Source organism: Salmo salar, chromosome ssa16, assembly GCF_905237065.1.
Source record: "Salmo salar chromosome ssa16, Ssal_v3.1, whole genome shotgun sequence".
Taxonomy (NCBI): Eukaryota; Metazoa; Chordata; class Actinopteri; order Salmoniformes; family Salmonidae; genus Salmo; species Salmo salar.
This window is the reverse complement of record NC_059457.1, coordinates 58565376-58589971: the sequence shown is the minus strand read 5'-3', so window position 1 is coordinate 58589971 and position 24596 is coordinate 58565376. Positions and strand designations below refer to the sequence as shown.

At 43.5% G+C, this 24596-nt stretch overlaps 1 protein-coding gene across 1 annotated transcript in view; it reads left to right on the top strand.

The window, feature by feature from the left end:
- atp10a (ATPase phospholipid transporting 10A) overlaps nt 1–24596 on the top strand; it is a 217411-nt gene that overhangs the window by 5677 nt on the left and 187138 nt on the right. The window contains exon 2 of the mRNA XM_045696689.1: nt 15432–15636. Within this exon, the coding sequence (XP_045552645.1) occupies nt 15432–15636 (205 nt within the window). The remainder of the gene's footprint in view (nt 1–15431; nt 15637–24596) is intronic.

Below are 24596 nucleotides of genomic sequence, written 5' to 3'. Positions count from 1 at the left end.
ATTTACTGTAGGGTTACGGCCCTGTGGGCTGTAGGGTTACGGCCCTGTGGGCTGTAGGGTTACGGCCCTGTGGGCTGTAGGGTTACGGCCCAAATGGCACTACTTTTGACCAGGGTGCCGTTTGGGACGCAATCTAGGTCTGATATCCATCTCTCAACACTATCACTGGAAGTCAATCTCAGTGTTGAGAGATGGATATCAGACCATCACTGGGAAGTTAGTTATTCAACCATTGATTTCCTTGAAAGGTTTCATATGCTGAGGTCATCATTTTTATTTTCCTGACTTCCTGTGTTGTCTAGAGAGCCTGTATTTCCTGACTTCCTGTGCTGTCTAGGGAGCCTGCATTTCCTGACTTCCTGTGCTGTCTAGAGGGCCTGTATTTCCTGACTCCCTGTATTTCCTGACTTCCTGTGCTGTCTAGAGAGCCTGTATTTCCTGACTCCCTGTATTTCCTGACTTCCTGTGCTGTCTAGAGAGCCTGTATTTCCTGACTCCCTGCATTTCCTGACTTCCTGTGCTGTCTAGAGGGCCTGTATTTCCTGACTCCCTGTATTTCCTGACTTCCTGTGCTGTCTAGAGAGCCTGCATTTCCTGACTCCCTGTGCTGTCTAGAGAGCCTGTATTTCCTGACTTCCTGTGCTGTCTAGAGAGCCTGTATTTCCTGACTTCCTGTGCTGTCTAGAGAGCCTGCATTTCCTGACTCCCTGTGCTGTCTAGAGAGCCTGTATTTCCTGACTTCCTGTGCTGTCTAGAGAGCCTGTATTTCCTGACTTCCTGTGCTGTCTAGAGAGCCTGTATTTCCTGACTTCCTGTCCTGTCTAGAGAGCCTGTGTTTCCTGACTTCCTGTGCTGTCTAGAGAACCTGTGTTTCCTGAGAGCCTGTATTTCCTGACTTCCTGTGCTGTCTAGAGGGCCTGTATTTCCTGACTCCCTGTATTTCCTGACTTCCTGTGCTGTCTAGAGGGCCTGTATTTCCTGACTTCCTGTGCTGTCTAGAGAGCCTGTACTTCCTTAGGGCCTGTATTTCATGACTACCTGTGCTGTCTAGAGGGCCTGTATTTCCTGACTTCCTGTGCTGTCTAGAGAGCCTGTATTTCCTGACTTCCTGTGCTGTCTAGAGGGCCTGTATTTCCCGAATGAAAAGCATCACTGTGGGTCTGGCTGGTATATGCCATGGTCCACAGGAATAAAAAGGAGCAGTGTTTTAAGGCCTCTATTTGAGCTAGACCTGTTCTCAACCTTGGACATAATTGGGTTTTGCTCTGTGACTCCTGCTACTGTGATGTTAAAGATTGTTCTAAACATCTCACTGTGAGATTGTGGATGATTTTAGGGATGTCCTCCCGGGCCCTGGTTAAACATTGTTCATCAAGGACCAGGAATATGTGCCTTAATGGAAAACATCCAATATTGTGTCTAAACCAGGCGACACTTATTTTGATATTGGGGAATAATCTAGGGATGGTTTCCCAGGCCCAGATCTCAATGGGAATCCCTGCTAAAATAATGTTTAAATCATATAAACCTATAGCCCTGGATTATTAGTATTTCTTAATGGAAAATCTCCATTCAAAGTGTTTTTTTTTAAAGCGAGAACTAGGCTTAATCTGTGTAACAGGCCCATATTTTAAGTCAATAAGGTTGATGGTGATTTCAATAGCAGGTGGTTGGATCATAGTACTTTTGATTCCTGTATGACATAACTGTAAGTCTAAACGGATACAAAAAAAAAGCATGACCTAAATTAGCATTTTTCTTTTGCGAGAAATAAAGTGAGTTTTTTTTTTATTTATTTTTTTTTTTAACTGTAAAATCCCCAGAACCCACCTAGGTTCTGGTAAGGACTGTCATTATACACTAAGCCTGTCTCATTTTTAAAGTGGAGCTGAAAGCGTTTTAACTACTTTGGAGATATGATGAAACATAAAGACAATCATATACAGTCAGAAATATCACATGACCTGTTTATGGTTCTAGAATGTACAGTAAGATATTATTGGTAGAATAAATGGATGTAGTTCAATGCATTATTTAATATAAATTCAGCCAATATATTTCTTGGTAGTATTGCTATCAGGTTGTAAAATCACAGCTGGTCTGCTACGTTGTTTGCTGCCTCCACTCATTCGAGATGCGCTGTTTCAGTTTCAATGACTCAATATTTTGAACAAAAAAAACTGACGACTAACTACTGCTGGGAATGTCAATGCAGTCGAACAAGCAAGGGGAATGATCACAAGTCAGTCATAACGCGACTAATAGGCTAGAGCACGTGTCAAACAAGGCCAGTGGGGCCGAATAGGACACACGAGAGCATAAATGACTCAACACTTGATTCATCTACTGAACTCAGCAAAAAAAGAAACGTCCTCTCACTGTCAACTGTGTTAAATTTTCTGCAAACTTAACATGTGTAAATATTTGTATGAACATAACAAGATTCAACAACTGAGACATAAACTGAACAAGTTTCACAGACATGTGACTAACAGAAATGGAATAATGTGTCCTTGAACAAAGGGGGAGGGGGGGGTCAAAATCAAAAGTAACAGTCAGTATCTGGTGTGGCCACCAGCTGCATTAAGTCCTGCAGTGCATCTCCTCCTCATGGACTGCACCAGATTTGCCAGTTCTTGCTGTGAGATGTTACCCCACTCTTCCACCAAGGCACCTGCAAGTTCAGGACATTTCTGGGGGGAATGGCCCTAGCCCTCACCCTCCGATCCAACAGGTCCCAGACGTGCTCAATGGGATTGAGATCTGGGCTCTTCGCTGGCCATGGCAGAACACTGACATTCCTGTCTCGCAGGAAATCACTCACAGAACGAGCAGTCAGGGAAGAGTACTTTTTGCCAGTCCTGTCTGGTCCAGTAACGGTGGGTTTGTGCCCATAGGCAACGTTGTTGCCGGTGATGTCTGGTGAGGACCTGCCTTACAACAGGCCTACAAGCCCTCAGTCCAGCCTCTCTCAGCCTATTGCGGGCAGTCTGAGCACTGATGGAGGGATTGTGATGTTCGGATGTACCGATCCTGTGCAGGTGTTGTTTCACGTGGTCTGCCACTGCGAGGACGATCAGCTGTCTGTCCTGTCTCCCTGTAGCGCTGTCTTAGGCGTCTCACAGTACGGACATTGCAATATATTGCCCTGGCCACATCTGCAGTCCTCGTGCCTCCTTGCAGCATGCCTAAGGCACGTTCACGCAGATGAGCAGGGACCCTGGGCATCTTTATTTTGGTGTTTTTCAGAGTCAGTAGAAAGGCCTCTTGAGTGTCCTAAGTTTTCATAACTGTGACCTTAATTGCCTACCGTCTGTAAGCTCTTAGTGTCTTAACGATCGTTCCACAGGTGCATGTTCATTAATTGTTTATTGTTCATTGAACAAACATGGGAAAACAGTGTTTAAACCCTTTACAATGAAGATCTGTGAAATTATTTGGATTTTTACGAATGATCTTTGAAAGACAGGGTCCTGAAAAAGGGACGTTTCTTTTTTTGCTGAGTTTAACTTAAAAAGTGAATGTTCCCTCGTTAGATTTAGTTCATCTCGCTCTGGCTAACATTAGTTGTTTATCTTGTTGTTGTTGATGTGTATAACTGAGGGGGAGAGAGAGTCTCTACCTTTTCCTGGTTGTTTGACCAATAGGACTGTAAAGTTCCCAAATGTAAGAGGACTCACGTGGTGTTTACAGAAATCCATTCAGGTTTATTTTGTGGCTTTTGCCAATGTGTTCTAATGATATAATGTCACGCTGTTGCTACTTCCTGTCAACACACAGTCCAGTTCATAGTGAACGATGGCAGGTCCTACTGCCTGTAAACACACAGTGCAGTGAATGATGGCAGGTCCTACTGCCTGTAAACACACAGTCCAGTTCATAGTGAATTACATTTACATTTAAGTCATTTAGCAGACGCTCTTATCCAGAGCGACTTACAAATTGGTGCATTCACCTTATGATATCCAGTGGAACAACCACTTTACAATAGTGCATCTACATCTTTTAAGGGGGGGGGGGTTAGAAGGATTACTTTATCCTATCCCAGGTATTCCTTAAAGAGGTGGGGTTTCAGGTGTCTCCGGAAGGTGGTGATTGACTCCGCTGTCCTGGCGTCGTGAGGGAGCTTGTTCCACCATTGGGGTGCCAGAGCAGCGAACAGTTTTGACTGGGCTGAGCGGGAACTGTGCTTCCTCAGAGGTAGGGGGGCCAGCAGGCCAGAGGTGGATGAGCGCAGTGCCCTCGTTTGGGTGTAGGGACTGATCAGAGCCTGAAGGTATGGAGGTGCCGTTCCCTTCACAGCTCCGTAGGCAATCACCATGGTCTTGTAGCGGATGCGAGCTTCAACTGGAAGCCAGTGGAGAGAGCGGAGGAGCGGGGTGACGTGAGAGAACTTGGGAAGGTTGAACACCAGACGGGCTGCGGCGTTCTGGATGACTTGTAGGGTGAATGATGGCAGGTCCTACTGCCTGTAAACACACAGTCCAGTTCATAGTGAAAGATGGCAGGTCCTACTGCCTGTAAACACACAGTCCAGTTCATAGTGAATGATGGCAGGTCCTACTGCCTGTAAACACACAGTCCAGTTCATAGTGAATGATGGCAGGTCCTACTGCCTGTAAACACACAGTCCAGTTCATAGTGAATGATGACAGGTCCTACTGCCTGTAAACACACAGTCCAGTTCATAGTGAATGATGGCAGGTCCTACTGCCTGTAAACACACAGTCCAGTTCATAGTGAATGATGACAGGTCCTACTGCCTGTAAACACACAGTCCAGTTCATAGTGAATGATGACAGGTCCTACTGCCTGTAAACACACAGTCCAGTTCATAGTGAATGATGGCAGGCCCATGAGGCAAAGACTTTTTTGTATGAAGGCCTACTGTATATTTGATTGGCTATAGTGCACCGGTCTGTGTAGACTCTGGTCCTGGACAAGACAGATGTTTTTATTCGGTTTTATTTACTGCAGTGTCTATTAATTGTCCAAACTCACGGCCGCTTTCTCGCTCTATATTGCGATATAATTTTCACAAATGCCTTACTCTACGTCATTCCCAAACATTCTATGAATTTATGAAAGTGGTCGCTTGTCAGAAAATGTAAAAGGAAAATGGAAGTGTAATATTCTTCCTGGGGGTGTATATGAACAGATTTCATGTTGCTAAAACACTGTTCCATGAACGTTTACAGTGTAGTCACAAGTCCAGAATGATCAAACATATATATTTATAAAGGATGGGTTGGAGGAATGGACAGTGCACACCTGTCAGAGAATGTTTCTTCTCTTTCCCTTCCTTCCGGGATGTTTCTTCTATTTCCCTTACTGCCGGGATGTTTCTTCTCCTCCCTTACTGCCGGGATGTTTCTTCTCTTTCCCTTACTGCCGGGATGTTTCTTCTCCTCCCTTACTGTCGGGATGTTTCTTCTCTTTCCCTTACTGCCGGGATGTTTCTTCTCTCCCCTTACTGCCGGGATGTTTCTTCTCTCCCCTTACTGCCGGGATGTTTCTTCTCTTTCCCTTACTGCCGGGATGTTTCTTCTCTTTCCCTTACTGCCGGGATGTTTCTTCTCTTTCCCTTACTGCCGGGATGTTTCTTCTCTCCCCTTACTGCCGGGATGTTTCTTCTCTCCCCTTACTGCCGGGATGTTTCTTCTCTCCCCTTACTGCCGGGATGTTTCTTCTCTCCCCTTACTGCCGGGATGTTTCTTCTCTTTTCCTTACTGCCGGGATGTTTCTTCTCTTTTCCTTACTGCCGGGATGTTTCTTCTCTTTTCCTTACTGCCGGGATGTTTCTTCTCTTTTCCTTACTGCCGGGATGTTTCTTCTCTTTCCCTTACTGCCGGGATGTTTCTTCTCTTTCCCTTACTGCCGGGATGTTTCTTCTCTCCCCTTACTGCCGGGATGTTTCTTCTCTCCCCCCTTACTGCCGGGATGTTTCTTCTCTCCCCTTACTGCCGGGATGTTTCTTCTCTCCCCTTACTGCCGGGATGTTTCTTCTCTCCCCTTACTGCCGGGATGTTTCTTCTCTCCCCTTACTGCCGGGATGTTTCTTCTCTTTCCCTTACTGCCGGGATGTTTCTTCTCTCCCCTTACTGCCGGGATGTTTCTTCTCTTTTCCTTACTGCCGGGATGTTTCTTCTCTTTTCCTTACTGCCGGGATGTTTCTTCTCTTTCCCTTACTGCCGGGATGTTTCTTCTCTTCCCCTTACTGCCGGGATGTTTCTTCTCTCCCCTTACTGCCGGGATGTTTCTTCTCTCCCCTTACTGCCGGGATGTTTCTTCTCTTCCCCTTACTGCCGGGATGTTTCTTCTCTTCCCCTTACTGCCGGGATGTTTCTTCTCCTCCCTTACTGCCGGGATGTTTCTTCTCTTTCCCTTACTGCCGGGATGTTTCTTCTCTTTCCCTTACTGCCGGGATGTTTCTTCTCTCCCCTTACTGCCGGGATGTTTCTTCTCTCCCCCTTACTGCCGGGATGTATTTCTAGGTTTCTTCGCTCATAACTTCAGATTGACCTGGCTGAGTGTTTCTGTTGTCAGACACCTGGTTCTTGATAAAAGCCAATGGAAACTAGAGACGCTAGGTGCCAGTCACGGACTTGGCTTAGACTTGATCATATATCAAAACAACGTCGGTTTCCCAGACACAGATTAAGCCAACAGGTTTTGATTTAGACCTTCCTAATATTGAGTTGCACCCCCCCTCCTTGCCGTCAGAACAGCCTCAATTCGTCGGGGCGTGGACTCTGCAAGGTGTTGAAAGCGTTCCACAGGGATGCTGGTCCATGTTGACTCCAATGCTTCCCCACAGTTGTCAAGTTGGCTGGATGTCCTTTGGGTGGTGGACCGTTCTTGATACACACAGGAAACTGTTGAGTGTGGAAAAAAACCCAGCAGCGTTGCAGTTCTTGACACACACAAACCGCTAAACCTGGAACCTACTACTATACCCTGTTCAAAGGCACTTAAATATTTTATCTTGCCAATTCACCCTCTGAATGGCACACATACACAATCCATGACTCAATTGTCTTAAGGCTTTAAAAAGTTATCTTTAACCATGTCTCCTCCCCTTCATACACACTGATTTGAAATAGATTTAATAAGTGTCATCAATAAGGGGCCATAGCTTTCACCTGGATTCACTTGGTCAGTCTGTCATGGAAAGAGGTGTTCTTAATGTTTTGTATCCTACAGTATGTACAGTGCATTCTGAAAGTATTCAGACCCCTTCACTTTTTCCACATTTATTTTACGTTACAGCCTTATTCTAAAATGTATTAAATTATTCTGCCCCCCCCCCCCCTGTCATCAATCTACACACAATACCCCATAATGACATCACAATACCCCATAATGACATCACAATACCCCATAATGACAAGGCAAAATACTATTACATTTACTTTTAGGGGGCAAATGTATGAAGAATATAAAACCGAAATACCTTATTTACATAAGTATTCAGACCATTTGCGATGAGACTCGAAATTGAGCTCAGGTGCATCCTGTTTCCATTGATCATCCTTGAGATGTTTCTACAACTTGATTGGAGTCCACCTGTGGTAAATTAAATTGATTGGACATGATTTGGAAAGGCACACACCTGTCTATATAAAGGTCCCACAGTTGACAGTGCATGTCGGAGCTAAAACCAAGCCATGAGGTTGAAGGAATTATCCGTAGAGCCCCCGAGACAAGATTGTGTTGAGGCACAGATCTGGGGAAGGGTACCAAAAACATTCTGCAGCGTTGAAGGTCCCCGAGAACACAGTGGCCTCCATTCCTAAATGGAAGAAGTTTGGAACCACCAAGACTCTTCCTAGAGCTGGCCGCCCGGCCAAACTGAGCTATTGGGTTAGAATGGCCTCGGTCAGGGAGGTGACCAAGAAGCTGATGGTCACTCTGACAGAGCTCCAGAGTTCCTCTGTGGAGGTAGAACAACCTTCCAGAAGGACAACCATCTCTGCAGCACTCCACCAATCAGGCCATTATGGTAGGGTGGCCAGACAGAAGCCACTCCTCAGTAAAAGGCACATAACAGCCCGCTTGGAGATTTCCAAAAGACACCTAAAAGACTCTCAGACTCTGAGAAACAAGATTCTGGTCTGATGAAACCAAGATTGAACTCTTTGGCCTGAATGCCAAGTATCACGTCTAGAGGAAACCTGGCACCATCCCTACGGTGAAGCATGGTGGTGGCAGAGGTGCTTCAACAAAATACTGAGTAAAGGGTCTGAATACTTATATATATAGCTTTTTAAAAAAAATGTAATTGCAATCATTTCTAACACTGTTTTTGCTTTGTGTGTAGATTGAGTTTTAAAAAAAATATATATTTTAGAATAAGGCTGTAACGTAACAAAATGTGGAAAAAGTCAAGGGGTCTGAATACTTTCAAAATGCACCATATCTCCATTTGTCACGATTGTTCACGTCCATTGATTTTGTTGTTGTTTACAAAGTGGGATTAAAATGGATTTCATTGTCATGTTTTTGTTAACGACAAAAATACTCAAAAGTGTAAGATGATAAATTCTAACATTTGTAAAAAAAAAATGATAGACACCTATTGATTAGATAAGTGTTCAACCACCTGACTTAATACATGTCAGAATCACCTTTTGGCAGTGATTACAGCTGTGAGTGTTTCTGGGTAAGTCTCTAAGAGCCTGAGTTGTGCAACATTTGCCAATTTGTATTATTTTCTAAATTCTTCACTCTCTGTCAAGTTTGTTGTTGATCATTGGTAACCAACCATTATGAAGATTTGCCATATATTTTTAAAGCCGATTTTAAGTCAACTGTAACTAGGCCTCTCAGGAACATTCACTGTCTTCTTGGTAAGCAACTCCAGTGTATATTTGGCCTTGTGTTTTAGGTTATTGTCCTGCTGAAAGGTGAATTCATCTCCCAGTGTCTGGTGGAAAGCAGACTGAACCAGGTTTTCCTCTAGGATTTTGCCTGAGCTTAGCTCCATTCTGTTTATTTTTTATCCTGAAAAACTCCCCAGTCGTTAATGATTACAAGCATACCCATAACATGATGCAGCCACCACTATGCTTGAAATTATGGAGAGAGTGGTACTCAGTAACATGTTTGGGGCAAATCCAATATAACACAACACTTTGTATTCAGGACAATTTTTTTTGCACTCTTACTTTAGTGCCTTGTTGCAAACAGGATGCATGTTTTGGAATAATTTTATTCTGTACAGACGTTCTTATCTTCACTCTCATTTAGGTTAGTATTGTGGAGTAACTACAATGTTGTTGATCCATCCTCTGTTTTCTCCCATCACAGCCATTAAACTCTGGAACTGTTTTAAAGTCACCATTGGCCTCATGGTAAAATCCCTGAACGTTTTCCTTCTTCTCTGGCAACTGGTTGAATCTGTGTTTTGAAAATTCACTGCTGGACTGAGGGACCTTACAATTATATGTATATATGTATGTGTGGGGGGTACAGAGATGAGGTAGTTGTTCAACACTATTATGCAACTCATTATGTGACTTGTTAAGCACATTTTCACTCCTGATTTATTTATTGAGTAACACTCTGACTGAATGCTCCCAGCTGAGTTTAGAGAGACTAGACCAGGATACCTAGTATCTTTCTGGTTGTAGTTTAGAGAGACTAAATCATCTTTCTGGTTGTAGTTTAGAGAGACTAAATCATCTTTCTGGTTGGAGTTTAAAGAGACTAAATCATCTTTCTGGTTGGAGTTTAAAGAGACTAAATCATCTTTCTGGTTGGAGTTTAGAGAGACTTAATCCTCTTTCTGGTTGGAGTTTAGAGAGACTAAATCAGGATACCTAGTGGCTTTCCAGTGACAATAGAAATACCTATGACTTCCTGTTGTGGACCAGACTCAAGCAGGTGTTGATGCATGGACATTGTTACCCAATCCTGTGCTTTGTGTGGCTTTTAGATCCGTTTTATATAATCTATCACAGCTATTATGAAACTGTTTTTGATTTGGTTTTGATATCATTTCCTGGCAGGGTTTGACATTCAGCCTGTTTTCCTTGGCTGGAGTTCAGAGACAGTTGCAAGTTCCAGAGGAACAAGAATGCTGAGTATTTTCTGCATATTTTGCCCAGTTTTCTTTAAAATGCCCAATGTTTTATTTTTTTATTTTTTTATATCCATATCAAAATCAATTTTGGGTAACAATCAAGTATCTTATTCTAATAGATTTCCATTAAAATGGGGGGGGGAATAGCTTTTTTGGCAAGAATGGGACTGCCTGGGAGTGTTCTGAGTGGGCTGCTGTTGTCAGTGTGGTTTGGAACCCTGTTGTATTATTGGTCTATTAATCCATTTACAGCATGGTGATGTCACCGTAAACAAACAAACAAACAAGTCCCGCCCATACAAAAACCTGCTGATTAGAAGGTCCTGTGTAGATTGTATTTTTGAAACCGTACCAATCAGGAAATAACACTGATTACAAAAGAATCACACTTTTACAGTGTTGTACAATTTATAAAACACAGGAAAACACTTTTATTTATTTTTTTTGGACTGCACAGGGCCTTTGAACCACTCTTTTATGTGGAGTTGGTTTAAACGGGTTTTTAAAATGACTTGACAGATGTACAAACCAGGTTTCCTGGATATTGCGAAAGGTGTCCTGAAGGAGTCCATTCTGGGTCCTGTACTTGTTACTGTTTATATTAACAATATCGACTTGTCTGTAAAATAAATAAATGTTTTATCTCCACTTGTATGCTGATGATAGTGTTGTGTCTGCTGTTGGCCCCCATGGTTAACCAGGCTCTATCTGAGCTACAGTCTGCCTTCATTGTATTACAGAAAAACATTATTGACCTGAAATTACTATTGAATGCAGGTAAAACTATGTTCTCTAGTGCGCATAAAAATAACTCTGATTTAAGGAGGGGTAGTTACCATGGTAGGGGTGAGGAGGGGTAGTAGACGGGGGGGAGTTACCAGGGGAGGGGTGAGGAGGGGTAGTAGACAGGGGGGGGGGGGGAGTTACCAGGGGAGGGGTAAATCACCCTCACCCCTCGGGTGTTAGGAGGGAAGGTTGAGGAGGGAAGTGGGGAAGAACGAACGAGAGGGAGGGTTTTCTGTCCAGTTCTCTGTCCTGCAGACAAGGACTCCGGCAGTCATATCGACCCTGCCTTCAGAGGAACAAGGAATCTGTCAGTCAAATCGACTCTGCCTTCAGAGGAAGTTACCTCTGCTGCAGAGGATAAGTTCATTAGAGTTACCAGCCTCAGAAATTGCAGCCCAAATAGATGCTTCACAGAGTTCAAGTAACAGACACATCTCAACATCAACTGTTCAGAGGAGACTGTGTGAATCAGGCCTTCATGGTCAAATTGCTGCATAGAAACCACTGCTAAAGGACACACTTAACCAGCATGGCTACCACAGCATTCTGCAGCGATACGCCATCCCATCTGGTTTGCGCTCATTTGTTTTTCAACAGGACAATGACTCAGCACACATCCAAGGCTGTATAAGGGCTATTTGACCAAGGAGAGTGATGAAGTGCTGCATCAGATGACCTGGCCTCCACAATCACCTGACCACAACCCAATTGAGATGGTTTGGGATAAGTTGGACCGCAGAGTGAAGGAAAAGCAACCAACAAGTGCTCAGCATATGTGGGAACTCCTTCAAGACTGTTGGAAAAGCATTCCTCATGAAGCTGGTAGAGAGAATCAAGAGCTTTGCACCAAGAGCGTGCAAAGCTGTCATCAAAGCAAAGGGTGGCTACTTTGAAGAATCTCAAATATATAAAATACATTTACTATATTTTGATTTATCACTTTTTGTGGTTACTACGTGATTCCATATGTGTTATTTCATAGTTTTGATGTCTTCATTATTTTACAATGTAGAAAATAGTAAAAATAAAGAAAAACCCTGGAATGTGTCAAATTTTGACTGGTAATGTACATGGAAATTTTAAAAAAACTATCTTGATTAGATAAGTATTCGCACCCCTGAGACAATACATGTTAGAATTTAGGCACTAAAGTGTAACTAACTACTGCAAGAAATATGGCGAAGCCAATTAACTTTTTGTCCTGAATTCAAAGTCTTATGTTATACAACACATTACTGAGTACCACTGTCTTATATTTCCAAGCATGGTGGTGGCTGCATCATGTTATGGGTATGCTTGTAATCATTAAGAACTGGAGAGTTTTTCAAGATAAAAAAAAAAAAATGTAATGGAGCTAAGCTCAGGTAAAATCCTAGAGGAAAACCTGGTTCAGTCTGCTTTCCACCAGACACTGGGAGATGAATTCACCTTTCAGCAGGACAATAACCTGAAACACAAGGCCACATCTACACTGGAGTTGCTTACCAAGAAGACCAGTGAATGTTTCTGAGTGGCTGAGTTCAAGTTTGACTTAAATCTGCTTGAAAGTCTATGGCAAGATTTGAAAATGGTTTTCTAGCAATGATCAACAACCAATTTGACAGAACGTGAAGAATTTAGAAAATAATAATGGGCAATCCAGGTGTGACAAGCTGTAATCGCTGCCAAAGGTGTTTCTAACATGTATTGTCTCTGGGTGGTGAATATTTATTCTAATCAAGATGTTTTAGTGTTTATCATTTTTCAGATATAGATTTTTTTTTTTTAAATATTAGAATTGTTCTTCCACTATGACATTTGAGTATTTTTTTGTGTAAATAAAAAAAGAAATGATAAAAAAAAAAAATTACATCCATTTTAATCCCACTTTGTAAAACAACAAAATGTGTTAAAATGTCAAAGGGTGTGAATACTTTCTGAAGGCATGATTGTAATCTTTATTTTTAATTTATTGTTTAAATTATTATTATTATTATTATTATTATTATTATTATTGTAATTTTATTATTAATTGTAATAATTTTTTTCTTGTATCAGGAATAGAGATCCTGTTCTATTCACGACCAGACAAGCAAGACTATTTTGTTTATTATTTATATATATATTATATATTATATTATAGTTTATTTATTTACTCCCCTCGGGAGTGGGGCAGATTGTTCACATACAACTGCGTGGCCAAGCACGACTCCAACACCATCATTAAGTTTGCTGACGACACGACAGTGGTAGGCTTGATTACCGACAATGATGAGACAGCCTATAGGGAGGAGGTCAGAGACCTGGCAGTATGTTGCCAGGACAACAACCTCTCCTTCAGTGTGAGCAAGACAAAGGAGCTGATCGTGGACTACAGGAAAAGGCGGGCCAAACAGGCCCCCATTCACATCGACAGGGCTGTAGTGGAGCGGGACGAAAGAGTTTCAAGTTCTTTGGTGTCCACATCACCAACAAACTATCATGGTCCAAACATACCAAGACCGTCGTGAAGAGGGCACAACAAAACCTTTTCCCCCTCAGGAGACTGAAAATATTTGGCATGGGGTCCTCAGATCCTCAAAAAGTCCTACAGCTGCACCATCGAGAGCATCCTGACCGGTTGCATCACCGCCTGGTATGGCAACTGCTCGGCCTCCGACCGCAAGGCACTACAGAGTGCCATCAGTACAGAGGGTAGTGCGAACGGTCCAGTACGTCACTGGGGCCAAGCTTCCTGCCATCCAGGACCTATATAATAGCCGGTGTCAGAGGAAAGCCAGAAAATGTTCAGAGACTCCAGTCACCCCAGACTGTTCTGTCTGCTACCGCACGGCAAGCGGTACCGGAGAGCCAAGTTTAGGACCAAAAGGCTCCTCAACAGCTTCTACCCACAAGCTGGTGCCCCCTGTATATAGCCCCCTGTATATAGCCTCCACACTGACTCGGTACCGGTGCCCCCTGTATATAGCCTCCACATTGACTCTGTACCGGTACCCCCTGTATATAGCCTCCACACTTACTCGGTACCGGTGCCCCCTGTATATAGCCTCCACATTGACTCGTTACCGGTACCCCCTGTATATAGCCTCCACACTGACTCGGTACCGGTGCCCCCTGTATATAGCCTCCACATTGACTCTGTACCGGTACCCCCTGTATATAGCCTCCACATTGACTCTGTACCGGTACCCCCTGTATATAGCCTCCACCGTTACCCCCTGTATATAGCCTCCACATTGACTCTGTACTGGTACCCCCTGTATATAGCCTCCACATTGACTCTGTACCGGTACCCCCTGTATATAGCCTCCACATTGACTCTGTACCGTAACACCCTGTATATAGCCTCCACATTGACTCTGTACCGGTACCTCCTGTATATAGCCTCCACATTGACTCTGTACCGGTACCCCCCTGTATATAGCCTCCACATTGACTCTGTACCGGTACCCCCTGTATATAGCCTCCACCGTTACCCCCTGTATATAGCCTCCACATTGACTCTGTACTGGTACCCCCTGTATATAGCCTCCACATTGACTCTGTACCGGTACCCCCTGTATATAGCCTCCACATTGACTCTGTACCGTAACACCCTGTATATAGCCTCCACATTGACTCTGTACCGGTACCCCCTGTATATAGCCTCCACATTGACTCTGTACCGTAACACCCTGTATATAGCCTCCACATTGACTCGGTACCGGTACCCCCTGTATATAGCCTCCACATTGACTCTGTACCGTAACACCCTGTATATAGCCTCCACATTGACTCTGTACCGTAACACCCTGTATATAGCCTCCACATTGACTCTGTACCGGTACCCCCTGTATATAGCCTCCACATTGACTCTGTACCGTAACACCCTGTATATAGCCTCCACATTGACTCTGTACCGTAACACCCTGTATATAGCCTCCACATTGACTCTGTACCGTAACACCCTGTATATAGCCTCCACATTGACTCTGTACCGTAACACCCTGTATATAGCCTCCACATTGACTCTGTACCGTAACACCCTGTATATAGCCTCCACATTGACTCTGTACCGTAACACCCTGTATATAGCCTCCACATTGACTCGGTACCGGTGCGCCCCTGTATATAGCCTCCACATTGACTCTGTACCGGTACCCCCTGTATATAGCCTCCACATTGACTCTGTACCGTAACACCCTGTATATAGCCTCCACATTGACTCTGTACCGGTACCCCCTGTATATAGCCTCGTTATTCTTATTCTTATTGTGTTACTTTTTATTATTACTTTTTATTTTAGTCTACTTGGTAAATATTTTCTTCTTCTTGAACTGCACTGTTGGTTAAGGGCTCGTAAGTCAGCATTTCATGGTAAAGTCTACACTTGTTCTATTTGGCGCATGTGGCAAAGTTTGATTATTATGAACCTTGCAGAAGAGTCGTTTTGGTCTCCCTGTGTACATTCTGTTTAACTCTTAAATGTAGAAGTTGTTCACCTTATTTTTGTATCCAGAATTTCTCCACACCTTGACCAGTTTTCAATTCCAAACAACAGGCCATATGGATAACTGTCCCCTGTCCTCTCTTCTTCCTCTAGGCCAGAGCACCAGTACACGGAGCGCTTTTGGAAGGACGCTCGTGTTGGGGATTTCATTAGACTGCGCTGTAATGAGATCCTGCCTGCAGATGTTCTACTGCTTAGTTCCAGCGACCCGGACCGCTTGGTCCACATCGAGACAGCTACCCTGGATGGAGAGACCAACCTCAAACAGAGACAAGTGGTCCGCAGCTTCCTAGACCTGGTGAGACTATACATTTAACAATCAATCAATCTCAGACGGGTGGTCCGCAGCTTCCTAGACCTGGTGAGACTATACATTTAACAATCAATCAATCTCAGACGGGTGGTCCGCAGCTTCCTAGACCTGGTGAGACTATACATTTAACAATCAATCAATCTCAGACGGGTGGTCCGCAGCTTCCTAGACCTTGTTGACATTACTATACCTCTAAGACAGTGGTTCCCAAACTTTTTATAGTCCCGTATCCCTTCAAACATTCAACCTTTAGCTGTGTACCCCCTCTAGCACCAGGGTCAGCGCTCTCTCAAATGTTGTTTTTTGCCATCATTGTAAGCCTGCCACACACACAACACTGTACGATACATTTATTACACATAAGAATGAGTGTGAGTTTTTGTCACAACCCGGCTCGTGGGAAGTGACAAAGAGCTCTTATAGGACCAGGGCACAAATAATAATAAATCAATCATTTTGCTCTTTATTGAACCATCTTACATATAAAACCTTATTTATTATTAATAACTCATCACAGGTTAATGAGAAGGGTGTGCTTGAAGGGATGCACATAACTCTGCAATGTTGGGTTGTATTGGAGAGAGTCTCAGTCTTAAATCATTTCCCACACACAGTCTGTGCCTGTATTTAGTTTTCATGCTAGTGAGGGCCGAGGAATCCACTCTCACATAGGTACGTGGTTGCAAAGGGCATCAGTGTCTAAACAGCACAATTTGCCAAGGCAGGATACTCTGAGCGCAGCCCAATCCAGAAATTTGGCAGTGGCTTCTGATTTAATTCAATTTTCACAGAACCGCTTGTTGCGATTTCGATGAGGCTCTCTTGTTCAACAAGCGGTTCTGTGAAAATTGAATTAAATCAGAAGCCACTGCCAAATTTCTGGATTGGGCTGCGCTCAGAGTATCCTAAGCGGACTGGAGGCAGGGCATGAAAGGGATAACGAATCCATTTCGGGGAAAGTACCTTTGTAATTGCGCACCCAACTCACTCAGGTGCTTCACTATATCACATTTGACATTGTCTGTAAGCTTCATTTGCACACAAAACACCAAACAATGATGGAAAGATCTGTGTGTTTGAATAAAACTTCTTAGGGCTAGGCCTCCCGTCATTGGGACACCTGTCAACAATTTCCGGGGGAAATTGGAGGGCGCGCAATTCAAATAAATAATCGTACAAATTATGGATATTAAACATCTAGGTACATACAAGTGTCTAATATCGGTTAATAGCTTAAATTCTTGTTAATCAACATAATCTAACTTTATGCTTTCGCCGTAAAGCCTCTTTGAAATCGGACAACGTGGTTAGATTAAGGAGATGTTTATCTTTCAAAGGGTGTAAGATAGTTGTATGTTTGAGAAATTGAAATTATTAGATCTTTGCTGTTTTGAATTTCACGCCATGTATCTTGTCGAGCAAGGGATCAGAACGGGAAGGGGTGGCCCCAAGAGGTTAATTAAAAGCTTGAATTCTTGTTCCTGCGCTGTCCGATTTATAACAGGCTTTACAGTGAAAGCGATTGTTTGAGGACGGCGCCCCACATCAACATATTTTTCAACCGGCACAGGCTTCATAAAATCCCAAATAGCGATTAAATAATCACTTACTTTTTTGAAAATCTTCCTCTGATTTGCAATCCAAAGTGTCCCAGCTACAACATGCGTGGTCGTTTTGAGTAGATAAAATTCTTCTTTATATCCCAAAAAAGTCAGCTTAGTTGGCGCCATCGATTTAACCTCTCTGGGCTAGGCGGGACGAATTCGTCCCACCTACGTAACAGCCACTTTAAGCCTGTGGCGCGATTTTCAAAACCTTAAAAATCCTATTACTTCAATTTCTCAAACATATGACTATTTTACAGCTATTTAAAGACAAGACTCTCGTTAATCTAACCACACTGTCCGATTTCAAAAAGGCTTTACAACGAAAGCAAAACATTAGATTATGTCAGCAGAGTACCAAGCCAGAAATAATCAGACACCCATTTTTCAAGCTAGCATATAATGTCACATAAACCCAGAAGACAGCTAAATGCAGCACTAACCTTTTACAAACTTCATCAGATGACACACCTAGGACATCATGTTACACACAGCATGCATTCTTTTGTTCAATAAAGGTCATATTTATATATAAAAACAGCATTTTACATCGGCGTCTGACGTTGACTAACCATTTTCCCCTCAAATGCGTCCCGGGAAACAGTGCATACTTCCTTTTATTACTATTCGAAAACAATTTTTTAAATTTATATTGTCAATCTAACATTTATAGATGAATATCTCTTGAGAACACCTGTCATACCAGATTTTAAATGAACTTTACTGGGTAATCACACTGTGTGATAAAAGGAGATGCGATACTCAAAAAATGAGCCTGGAAAACTAGCGCCGCGCCATCTTGGAACAATCGCAAGTCACATCTGATCTTGTATAATATTGTCAATAATCGCCTACCTTTAGTTGTCTTCATCAGAAAGCACTTCCAGGAATCCCAGGTCCACAACAGATGTATTTTCGGTCGAAAAAGTCCATCATTCATGTTCCATTAGCCTGCTGTTGGTAGCGTGTCCTAGGGCTGTCTCCAAATGCTCCGACGTGCGCGGGACAGTAGTTTCGGAAAATGTACTTTTTACTTCCTCTAGGTTCGTTCAAACATGTCAAACGTTGTAAAACATTCATCTTCAGGGCCTGTAACACCAAGAGAGCCAATAAGATTCGACGGGGACGATTGCAGAGTGTTTTGAAACATTTCCAAAGGTGGGGGTAGACTGGGCCGCCGACGTCATAATGGTGATGGCCCATCCCCTGTGACCAATTTCCAATGCGTCTCATTCACTGAGTTTCGACTGTATAAGGCTCAAACCACTGTGAAAAGACTGGGGACATCTAGTGGAAGCAATAGGAAGTGCTCAGTGAACCATTGCTCACGGTGTGATTAATAGGCAAAGTGATGAAGTCCAGTCCACAATTCAGAATTCCACTTCCTGTTTCAATCGGTCTCGGGGTTTTGACTGCCATATGAGTTCTGTTATACTCACAGACACCATTCAAACAGTTTTAGAAACTTTAGGGTGTTTTCTATCCATATATAATAAGTATATGCATGTCCTAGCTTCTGAGTTTGATTAGTAGGCCGTTGAAAATGGGAACGAATTTTTTTCAAAATGCGCTGTGGCGCCCCCTATCCTAGGGTATTTAAGCTCAACATGCAGACAAAGGAATCCAAAAAGCTACCCCTAAACTTTGTTACATCAAGTCAAACTACGTTTCTATTTAATCCTAAAATGTAAATATACTATAATATTTCATACGGAAAGTAGTATGTTCAATAGAAAAGTAAAATTAGCAAGTGCGCGTCCTCTTCGTCACGCGCCCACAGACTGATTTCCAACTGTGACTCCCAGTACCAAAATTCAACATTCTTCCTCATTTTGGAAGAAACAAGCCTAAAACCTTGAACAGCCTGTTGACATCTAGTGGAATCCATAGGAATTGCAATCTGGGAGCTGGAATTGCATAGCTTTCCATTGTAAGAGCATGGATTTTCTCCTACCATATCAATTGTGTTAAATTCTCATACATTATTTTAACATTTCTTCAAACTTCAAAAATGTTTTCTATCCAATGGTACTAATATGCATATCCTGGCTTCTGGGCCTGAGTAACAGGCATTTTACTTTGGGCACATCAGTCAGGCGGAAATTCTCCCAAGTGGCCTCTGGGTCTCGACCCCGCAGTGTAGCAACTAGGTCCTCGACTTTCTGACGCGACGCCCCCAGGTGGTGAGGGTAGGAAACAGCATCTCCACCCCTCAACACTGGGGCCCCACAAGGGTGCGTTCTCAGCCCTTTCCTGTACTCCCTGTTCACCCATGACTGCGTGGCCATGCACGCCTCCAACTCAATCATCAAGTTTGCAGACGACAACAGTAGTGGCTTGATATACCAACAACGACGAGACAGCCTACAGGGAGGAGGTGAGGGCACTCAGAGTGTGGTGTCAGGAAAACAACCTCTCACTCAACGTCAACAAAACAAAGCAGATGATCGTGGACTTCAGGAAACAGCACCGGGAGCACCCCCCTATCCCCTATCCACATCGACGGGACAGTAGTGGAGAAGGTGGAAAGTTTTAAGTTCCTCTGCGTACACATCACGGACAAACTGAAATGGTCCACCCACACAGACAGCGTGGTGAAGAAGGTGCAGCAGCGCCTCTTCAACCTCAGGAGGCTGAAGATATTTGGCTTGTCACCAAAAACACTCACAAACTTTTACAGATGCACAATCGAGATCATCCTGTCGGGCTGTATCACCGCCTGGTACGGCAACTGCTCCGCCCACAACCGCAAGGCTCTCCAGAGGGTGGTGAGGTCTGCACAACGCATCACCGGGGGGCAAACTACCTGCCCTCCAGGACACCTACACCACCCGATGTCACAGGAAGGCCAAAAAGATCATCAAGGACAACAACCACCCGAGCCACTTCCTGTTCACCCCACTACCATCCAGAAGGCGAGGTCAGTACAGGTGCATTAAAGCTGGGACCGAGAGACTGGAAAAACAGCTTCTATCTCAAGGCCATCAGACTGTTAAACAGCCATCACTAACATTGCGTGGCTGCTGCCAACATACTGACTCAAATCTCTAGCCACTTTAATAATAAAAAATTGGATGTAATAAATGTATCACTAGCCACTTTAAACAATGCCACTTTATATAATGTTTACATACCCTACATTACTCATCTCATATGTATATACTGTACTCTATACCATCTACTGCATCTTGCCTATGCCGTTCGGCCATCGCTCATCCATATATTTATATGTTCATATTCTTATTCATTCCTTTACACGTGTGTGTATAAGGTAGTTGTTATGGAATTGGTAGATTACTTGTTAGATATTACTGCATGGTCGGAACTAGAAGCACAAGCATTTCGCTACACTCGTATTAACATCTGCTAACCACGTGTATGTGACCAATAAAATGTGATTTGATTTATACACATACCATGCCTCTTACATCATCAATATATACATCACTCTGGAACTGCAGGGAAATGTAGTCGTTTCACATAAGAAAAGAAGCCCACATTGCATAGAATTTGTCTACAGACCCATTGTGTGTGTTTAAATTTTTTTCTCAACTTTATGCATTTCAAAACGGATTTAATACAAAGAGCATGAGATACAGAGGGTACAGAGGATTCCCATCTAAGTCAAGTGAATCATCTGGCTAACAAAGTGACAAAGGCAATTACATCCTTATTCATTTTGGTTGTAAGGTAAGGAAACCCCAAATAATGCAATAAAAGGGTCTGGCTCGATCAATTGCCGCTTAATTCTGAGAGTGTGTTAAAGAAACCAACAAGAGATGGGCAACACCAAAACATGTGTACATGAAAAGCAGGATACTTATTACATCGTACACAATTAGGGTTCACATCCTTGTAAATGTTGGATAATCTTGCTTTGGTCCAGTGGGCACTATGAATGAGACCGTGTCGAGCGCATATAGAAGGGTTATGTACCCTTCCCATAGTTCATCAGATATTTCCTCACCCAGTTCCTCCTCCCATGAGGATTTAATAATTAAATAAAGTTTAATGAGATGGTTTGAGCAAATTTGACTATAGATTATTGACAAGGTGCCTTCCAGAGTAGAAAGTGGGATAAGAAATTTGTCGAACTGTGTTTCACCAGGAAGGATCTATGCTGTGAACGTAACTCCGGACTTGTAAGAACCAGTTCTTATAGCCTTTTGCCGTACCCTTACCCTACTCCTCCTCTGTTCCTCTGGTGATGTAGAGGGTAATCCAGGCCCTGCAGTGCCTAGCTCCACTCCCATTCCCCAGGCGCTCTCATTTGTTGACTTCTGTAACCGTAAAAGCCTTGGTTTCATGCATGTTAACATTAGTAGCCTACTCCCTAAGTTTGTTTTATTCACTGCTTTAGCACACTCTGCCAACCCGGATGCCCTAGCCGTGTCTGAATCCTGGCTTCGGAAGGCCACCAAAAATCCTGAAATTTCCATCCCTAACTATAACATTTTCCGACAAGATAGAACTGCCAAAGGGGGCGGAGTTAGCCTGCAGAGTTCTGTCATACTATCCAGGTCTGTGCCCAAACAATTTGAGCTTCTACTTTTAAAAATCCACCTTTCCAGAAACAAGTCTCTCACCGTTGCCGCTTGTTATAGACCACCTTCTGCCCCCAGCTGTGCCCTGGACACCATATGTGAATTGATTGCCCCCCATCTATCTTCAGAGCTCGTGCTGTTAGGTGATCTAAGCTGGGACATGCTTAACACCCCAGCAGTTCTACAATCTAAGCTTGATGCCCACAATCTCACACAAATTACCAATGAACCTACCAGGTACAACCCCAAATCCGTAAACACGGGCACCCTCATAGATATAATCCTAACCAACCTGCCCTCCAAATACATCTCTGCTGTCTTCAACCAGGATTTCAGTGATCACTGCCTCATTGCCTGCGTTTGTAATGGGTCTGCGGTCAAACGACCACCCCTCATCACTGTCAAACGCTCCCTAAAACACTTCTGCGAGCAAGCCTTTCTAATCGGCCTGGCCAGGTATCCTGGAAGGATATTGACCTCATTCCGTCAGTAGAGGATGCCTGGTTATTCTTTAAAAGTGCCTTCCTCACCATCTTAAATAAGCATACCCCATTCAAAAAATGTTGAACCAGGAACAGATATAGCCCTTGGTTCACTCCAAACCTGACTGCCCTTGACCAGCACAAAAACATCCTGTGGAGTTCTGCATTAGCATCGAATAGCCCCCGCGATATGCAACTTTTCAGGGAAGTCAGGAACCAATATACACAGGCAATTAGGAAAGCAAAGGCTAGCTTTTTCAAACAGAAATTTGCATCCTGTAGCACAAACTCCAAAAAGTTCTGGGACACTGTAAAGTCCATGGAGAATAAGAGCACCTCCTCCCAGCTGCCCTCTGCACTGAGGCTAGGAAACACTGTCACCACCGATAAATCCGCGATAATTGAGAATTTCAATAAGCATTTTTCTATGGCTGGCCATGCTTTACACCTGGCTACCCCTACCCCGGTCAACTGCCTGGCACCCTCCACAGCAACTTGCCCAAGCCTCCCCAATTTCTCCTTCACCCAAATCCAGATAGCTGATGTTCTGAAAGACCTGCAAAATCTGGACCCCTACAAATCAGCAGGGCTTGACAATATGGACCCTCTCTTTCTAAAATTATCCGCCGCAATTGCTGCAACCCCTGTTACTAGCCTGTTCAATCTCTCTTTCGTGTCGTCTGAGATTCCCATAGATTGGAAAGCAGCTGCTGTCATCCCCCTCTTCAAAGGAGGTGACACTCTTGACCCAAATTGCTACAGACCTATATCCATCCTACCCTGCCTTTCTAAGGTCTTCGAAAGCCAAGTCAACAAACAGATTACCGACCATTTCGAATCCCACCGCACCCTCTCCGCTATGAAATCTGGTTTCAGAGCTGGTCATGGGTGCACCTCAGCCACGCTCAAGGTCCTAAATGACATCGTAACCGCCATCGATAAGAAACAATACTGTGCAGCTGTATTCATCGACTTGGCCAAGGCTTTCAACTCTGTCAATCACCACATTCTTATCGGCAGACTCAGTAGCCTTGGTTTCTCAAATGACTGCCTCGCCTGGTTCACCAACTACTTCTCAGAGTTCAGTGTGTCATATCGGAGGGCCTGTTGTCCGTACATCTGGCAGTCTCTATGGGGGTGCCACAGGGTTCAGGGTTCAGTCCTTGGGCCGACTTTTCTCTGTATACATCAATGATGTCTCTCTTGCTGCTGGTACTTCTCTGATCCACCTCTACGCAGACGACACCATTCTGTATACCTCTGGCCCTTCGTTGAACACTGTGTTAACTAACCTCCAGACAAGCTTCAATGCCATACAACTCTCCTTCCGTGGCCTCCAACTGCTCTTAAATGCAAGTAAAACTAAATGCATGCTCTTCAACCGATCGCTGCCCACACCTGCCCGCCCGTCCAGCATCACTACTCTGGACGGTTCTGACTTAGAATATGTGGACAACTACAAATACCTAGGTGTCTGGTTAGACTGTAAACTCTCCTTCCAGACTCACATTAAGCATCTCCAATCCAAAATTAAATCTAGAATCGGTTTCCTATTTCGCAACAAAGCATCCTTCACTCATGCTGCCTAACATACCCTCGTAAAACGGACTATCCTACCGATCCTTGACTTTGGCGATGTCATTTACAAAATAGCCTCCAACACTCTACTCACCAAATTGGATGCAGTCTATCACAGTGCCATCCGTTTTTGTCACCAAACCCCCATATACTACCCACCACTACAAGTTCAAATCCCTGAGCTGACAAGGTACAAATCTGTCGTTCTACCCCTGAACAAGGCACTGTTCCTATTATCCACTATTTCCCTTTTTTCTGATTGAGAGGGGGTCAAATACTTATTTCCCTCATTAAAATGCAAATAATTTTATAACATTTTTGACATGCATTTTTCTGGATTTTTTGTTGTTATTCTGTATCTCACTAATCAAATAAACCTACCATTAAAATTATAGACTGATCATTTTTTTGTCAGTGGGCAAACGTAGAAAATCAGCAGGGGATCAAATACTTTTTTCCCTCACTGTATAGGGCAACCCTTTGCGTGTCGATCATTGCAAAGGGAAGCAATCTGATTGAGTGTTATTAGTCCTGACAGATTAACATAATTTGAGTCAATTGGAGGTGTACCTGTGAATGTATTTCAAGGCCTACCTTCAAACTCAGTGCCTCTGTGCTTGACATCATGGGAAAATCAAAAGAAATCAGCCAAGACCTCCGAAAAAAAATTGTAGACCTCCACAAGTTTGGTTCATCCTTGGGAGCAATTTCCAAATGCCTGAAGGTACCACGTTCAT